Genomic DNA, 6,713 nt, shown 5'->3' with positions numbered 1-6,713 from the left:
GAGCGGTCAGTCACGTGTGTGTAGGATGGACGATCTAAGGAGCTTTCTCTGGAGCTTACGCGATCAGCAACCGGCCATTTTTTGTCTTATTGCAAGCAACTTGTCTCTGTTCTGGACTTGCACAAACTGCGTTGCAATGCAATCGTTTTCCAAAATGTCATTTATGTGAAAATATGAAGTCTGTAAACGCCCGTTAACACAGGCCAGAGACGCTGAAGACGGACGCACAGAGAAAAATACTGTAGCAGGAAGATCACTCACTGTTCATGATGCACGAACTATTGGAAGAAAATCCTCAATATTGATTTGGGGGTTTATATGAATGTGTTTCTGAGGGGAACTGACTGTCTTCAGAAAAGTTTATGTGGTATTTTCTTTTAATCTCGTCTCTGTATAGTTCATATTAAAGCAGTGTTTCAGCGCAGTGCTGCTGTGTTTATGGCAGTAACCAAGGAAACACTGTATCCTTGCTGTTCATAAGCACAGCTCTGCTTTGTTTACGGCGGTAACCAAGGAAACACTATATCTGCTGTTCCATGAGCGCCTCCTGCTGTCAAAGAGTGAATCTGCATCTCATTCAGAGCTTCTGCTGTTTGCTTCTTTCAGGCATGTAGTATAATTTCACAAAGCTAGTCAGAACATTCTGTTTTTGCTTCAAATTGGGTTATTATTAAATCAAATTAAGTATATGAAATTATATCACTAAATGATATAAATTATATGTATATGAATTAATAACTAAAATTAGATAACTGTAATTACAGATTTAGGTTAAATAAAGATGTCAGTCTTTATTTTTCTTCTTTTTAGGAAACAAATCAAAGAAAAAATAAACAAATTCTACTGTTCCTAATATTCTGTATGTTGCTCAAAAACAAAATATATTGTGTTCACCGGGAAATTATTATTATTATTTTTTTACCCAGTCATTTAAAAATAACACATTTTAGAGCTGTAACGACAATACCGTGATACCGTGATATTTTGCTTAAGGTTATCATACCGTCAAAATCTCATACCGGCCCATGCCTAATCGTAACTGAGATTTTACTAAAGAACCAGTTTCAACCAGTTAATTCCCTGATGTATATTCCCTATATTTTCAATACTATACTAAATACTGCTGAGGAGAAATTTAGTTCAGCATTGACCCATATTGCAATACGTATTTCACCCTCCTTATCTTGATATGCATCGTATCTTGAGTTTTCTGGCAGTTTGTTCATGCTCCTGTTCTCAGTGTTGCTCATCATGAGTCTGTTTGGTCTCCAGGGATTCCTCCGGCCAGCAGCACCGGGACTCTGCAGATCCTTCTCCTGGACATAAATGATAATGCTCCAGAGGTTTTCCCGCCAGAGGTAGAGATGTGTGAAAAACCTGAGAACAACGGCATTAATATCACAGCATTGGATGCAGACATGGACCCCAACGTTGGACCCTTCTCCTTTGAGCTGCCTTTACAGCCCAGCGATGTCAGGAAGAACTGGACAATCACGCGTCTCAGTGGTGAGAAAATACACAAACAGAAATACGCAGAAAACTGCATCTCATCGGCCTCTTGATCAGTTTCTACACCAGATGTGTGCAATGAGATTTTCATTCTAATGGTCACTAGCCGTCTACACTGGAAGCATATGTCGCATCACAGCACATCTTCAGTTGATTCCACATTCCTTTTTTGACGTACTGAAAAAGTCGTTTTTTTAGTACATTTGAATTGATTGCTATGCATTTTATTTTTAAATCTATTTGAATGTTGCATAAAAGCCAGCTTGTGGTGTTTCTGGTCTCTGGATTATTAAAATAAAATCAGTTTTTAACCATATAGTTTGCATAATACTAATAATATTACTTTGCTATTCTAATTCAACTATATTACTGTTGTTGAAGTCTAGATTCTAGCTCACAACTGGTCTTTTGCTAGCAGTGGCAGACCTTTGAAATGAGGAGGAAAAGTTGCGTCTCTCCAATGCAAAATAATGTTCCATTTCTCTCTGATGTTTACGTAGTTTGCAGAACTTACAACATGGGAGTTTTCAGTTGGGCTCTAGGGCTGCAAAAGTGCTGCTAGGTGGTTTGCGGAGAGGTTCAGTGAAAAATTGTTTTAGACATAAAAAAAAAAAAAACTAATACAAGCTCTTATGATTTTGACATGACAGACTGGTGAGAAATTTGGACAAGATTTGGACAAGACAAATTTGTGGTTGAAAATGACTCATATCAAAATCATAATCAAGATACTGGTCACATAGCCTACCTCTTAAGTTGTTTATCAGGGAACTGCTGAAAAGTAACTCCACAATGCTTTAATTTTGCGTTTGGAAGTCTATGTAATCATTCGATGTCTAGCAGGAACAGGACGGCTGACAGTACGCATAATGGGTGTGCAGCAGGGACAACATCTGAATCTGTTGCGATGGCAAAATAATTTGATCTGTATTTGCATAAAACAAGATGTGGGTGGGGTTTAAACCAAAAGTTTAATGTAAGTTAAATGTAATTCTGAATTTAATTCAATTAAATTTAATCAAAAGTTAAATGTAATTCTGTTCCCTTCATACAAAATTTCTGTACATCCAAACTTAACTAAAAAAAAAGTAAATGGTAAATAAAATGAAGAAAAAAAAGGCCCAATATGTGAAGCATTATGAATGAGGCGTCTGCTTATTGAAAGTGAAAGTGAAAGTGAAGTGACGTGTGGCCAAGTATGGTGACCCATACCCGGAATTTGTGCTCTGCATTTTACCCATCCAAGTGCACACACACAGCAGTGAACACACACACACCGTGAACACACACCCGGAGCAGTGGGCAGCCATTTATGCTGCGGCGCCCGGGGAGCAGTCGGGGGTTCGGTGCCTTGCTCAAGGGTCTCACCTCAGTCGTGGTATTGAGGGTGGAGAGAGCACTGGTTATTCACTCCCCCCACCTACAATTCCTGCAAGAGTTGAGACTCGAACCCACAACCCTCGGGTTACAAGTCCGACTCTCAAACCATTAGGCCACAACTGCCCCTATATATTTGTATGCTTCTAGCGACCTTTTCAGGGTCATTCGTAAAAAGGAAATCAGCATGTAATGCAGGGGTCTCCAAACTTTTTATCATTCGCAAGATACATTTTAAAAATGAAAGTGTACGAGACCTACCCATATTATACAATACTTAAATCTCTTTGGTATAACATGGCATAGTACATGTTAAAATGTGCTGGACACGTACTGAAATAATTTCACAAGTTTTATGCCGAAAAACAACAAAAAGTAGCAGCACTATGCACTTTTTGTTTGCATTAACATTGAAATAAAAATGTTAAAAACAATGGCCGGATTTTAAACTAACAAAAATATTTATAACATGTTATCTACTGACATGTACTACATGTTCAAATTAAGTTTGGACCAAAAAAAAAAAAAAGTTTTATAAAATGACAAACCTCACATTTCAGCCTTTAAATTATTTTTATATATAAAAGGATGATAAATTATATTTTAGCTGTTTCAAAAACAGTTCTACATGTGCTAATATGCATTCTAAAAATCTCAACATTCTAAAAATTTGAAATTGTAAATCCACTGTCTGACAGCAGGTGGCAGATATAGAACAGCAGAAATAGAGCTGTTTCCCTGGTTACCGCTGTAAACAAAGCAGTGCTGCATTTATTAGCACTGTTTTATTAGGTATTGCAGAGTGGGAAGATGAATAGAAAATGCCATTGAAACTTTTCTGAAAACAGCCGGTTCCTCCTTATGCATTTATATTTATACAATTAATTCATAGGGTTGGGTATCGTTTGGGTTCTTTACAATACCAGTGCCAAATCGATACTTTTAAAATGGTGCCATGCCTAAACAGTGCCTGAACCGATACTTAAAAATAAATAAATAAATAAATAAAAATAATAATTTACCCAAAATAGGATGGATTGGCCATAAGTGCTATTAACCCATTTAATGTCTGTTTCATTCATACTGGCAGCCGGAGGGCGCCCTCATGCAGAAACTCTACATATGCATCATAGAAGTAATGGAACTGATGACGCTCCAGGAAATCCCTAATATGCGCAAAGAATATAGGCTGTGTTGGAAATGGCACACTGACTTACTGCTTACTACTTACTGCCCAGTTCACAGTGTATAAAGCCTACTATTAGAATAATATGTGAAACAGTATACAATAAGCAACAAAATATTTCAGAGTAGTATGCTAAAGTGTTGTCACATGACAAATACTGAACATTAATTCAGCACAGCTGTTGAGGCTGTTACCTTACAAATAAATGTGCTAACCATTCTTTTTACAAAGACTTGGTAATAGGGGTTCATACTAGTAAACAATGCTATATTGCCCAATTGAACTCATTTAAAAATTGATTAACTTTACATATTGAAAAGTACTGAATCAACACTGAACTGTCTTTTACTAAACTTTTTTTTTTTTTTTTGGCCAGTTACACTAAGTGGAAAAAGCAATATATTCTAGTGCAAATAATGATACATTTTGTTTACACTGAAATAGCAGTATTTTCTTTAGCAACAGGCATGTAAATAATAGTTAGGTGGCAGATATTTATACTTTAGTACTGTCACGATTCACTGGAACATGGAGACGAGGAGTAAACGTCAAGAAAACAGACTTTAATAAATGAACCAACGGGGATACAGACTGGAAGATGGAATGACGTTAGACAGCGGATGCTAGAAACAGGGAGACACAGGGCTTAAGTAATTGGGAGGCAAACAAGATAATTAATAGCACACAGCTGAGGCATATAGAACTAAATCAACATAATCAGGACAGGAAGAGGAAACTAACCAAATATGGGCATGGAGAAACTAGGGCAAGGAAGGCACATGAGGAGCAAAACACACACAAGACAGAAACAGAGTCTGACAAGTACGTTTTTAAAACGGTATGTAATAACATATTGAGTGTAAAATATCATATTTATTAATATTATTAAATGGATGCTGCCTTATTGGGACAAAGAAAGCCCTTCCTACACCATTTTGCTAACCATACCCAATAACACTGTATTAGAAGGTTTTTTTTTCCAAAAATATTTCCTTTATTTTAATTGAAAATAAATGTCTTTCTGATCTGATATGTGATGGGAAATGGAGTCGAACACAGGTCAATCGCGTCAATCACTGCGTTTAACTCGCTATGCCACTGATACTGCAGTTAAACAGGCATCTTTTGCAGCCAGGCGTTGGTGGACGGAGTTAATGTAAATAGCCTCTGCCAACAAATCGGCTACTTGTGTCAGACTCTGTTCCATGTTTTGTCGTGTCTTGCTCCCCAGGTGTTCCTTTCCCATGTTTAATTTGTCCCAGGTGTTCCCCATGATGGTTCATTGATCCCAGGTGTGTCTCGTCATCCCCTCCTCCTGTGTGTATTTAAAGTGTTCCCAGTCCCTAGTTCTCTGTCCGCTGTTGAACGTCTTCCTGTGAACGTCTTGCTGTGAACGTCTTGCTGTGAACGTCTTCCTGTGAACGTCTTGCTGTGAACGTCTTCCTGTAAACGTCTTCCTGTGAACGTCTTCCTGTGAACGTCTTCCTGTGAACGTCTTGCTGTGAACGTCTTCCTGTGAACGTCTTCCTGTGTTCGTCTCTCTTGGTTCATGCAAATAAAGTCCTGTCAACATATTCTCCAGCGTCTCCTCGTCCCTCGTGTGTGTGCAACGTGACAACTTGCTTGTAAGACACTCCATTTCTTTTTAGAGCTGCTTTACAGTGGAATTGAATTCTGTTTGCATAATTTAAATATTATTTTTATTTATATATTTTGTTATTTATATATTACTGCAATATAATTATTTAATATATTTGAAACAATCTATACTGTATAAAGCGCTATAGAGATAATGGTGATGTCATTTGACTTGCTTGGAAACATGCCGTAGAGATTAAGGTACAATTTATGTCCTACAAATGATATTGTTTTTAGATATAGAACAATAGTTTGTTGCAGTGGCGTTCCGTCCATATAAGCTGTGAATGCTCCGCATACCCGTGTGATGGGTTTTTTGTCAGTTTTGGGGCCTAGCTGTCATAGTCATATGAACTGACTTGGTGGCAATACCAATTTGAGTCTAGATTTTTACATTTTACTGATCACATTTCTGCTTCTTTTCCTGTCCTAACCTCACTGTTTATATCAATAAAAGTGAAAAGAAAATGCCACAAATGTCCCTGAATCTACTGTATATACAGCAGTGGCATTCCGTCCATATAAGCTGCGAATGCTCCACATACCCAGGCCATTTGAGAGAATAAGTTCACGGGATAATTCATATAAACATGATTATAAGTTGATCCCTTGACATTTGAAATGTAAGGTAATGTTAAAAGAGTTAGGAATAAGTACGTAAAGTGATTTATTTGCCAAACGGCAGTAATTTTCTTTAAATCTACCAGTTGCGGTTGCTTCCCGGCGAGCAGATTCTCTGCAGCTTTCTCGTCTCCGCTCTGTTGGAAACATAAATCCTCTGAACATTTTGAACATTAAGATGTTATTGTTCCCTTTGTTTTGCGTATGCTCGTGTCGCTTACAGTTAAAGTCCTTCTCGGATTTTATTATTGCTTGCCAGGTTGCAATGTTAGTTTGCAATATTTTAAATATTTTTGGGGTATTTTGCATGGTCCGTTACTGGAGTAGTGTCACCCGGGTGGGAGTTTTAACTCCTATTCACTGGGAATAAAAAAAACCATAA

The 6,713-nt window shown here is 37.5% G+C and overlaps 1 protein-coding gene across 1 annotated transcript in view; it reads left to right on the top strand.

Moving 5' to 3' along the window:
- LOC107698948 (cadherin-2-like) overlaps nucleotides 1-6,713 on the top strand; it is an 81,502-nt gene that overhangs the window by 36,032 nt on the left and 38,757 nt on the right. The window contains exon 12 of the mRNA XM_016500085.1: nucleotides 1,273-1,506. Coding sequence (XP_016355571.1) covers nucleotides 1,273-1,506 — 234 coding nt within the window. The remainder of the gene's footprint in view (nucleotides 1-1,272; nucleotides 1,507-6,713) is intronic.

Source organism: Sinocyclocheilus anshuiensis, unplaced genomic scaffold, assembly GCF_001515605.1.
Source record: "Sinocyclocheilus anshuiensis isolate Anshui unplaced genomic scaffold, SAMN03320099.WGS_v1.1 scaffold270, whole genome shotgun sequence".
Classification (NCBI taxonomy): domain Eukaryota; kingdom Metazoa; phylum Chordata; class Actinopteri; order Cypriniformes; family Cyprinidae; genus Sinocyclocheilus; species Sinocyclocheilus anshuiensis.
This window is presented reverse-complemented; position numbering and strand designations above follow the sequence as displayed.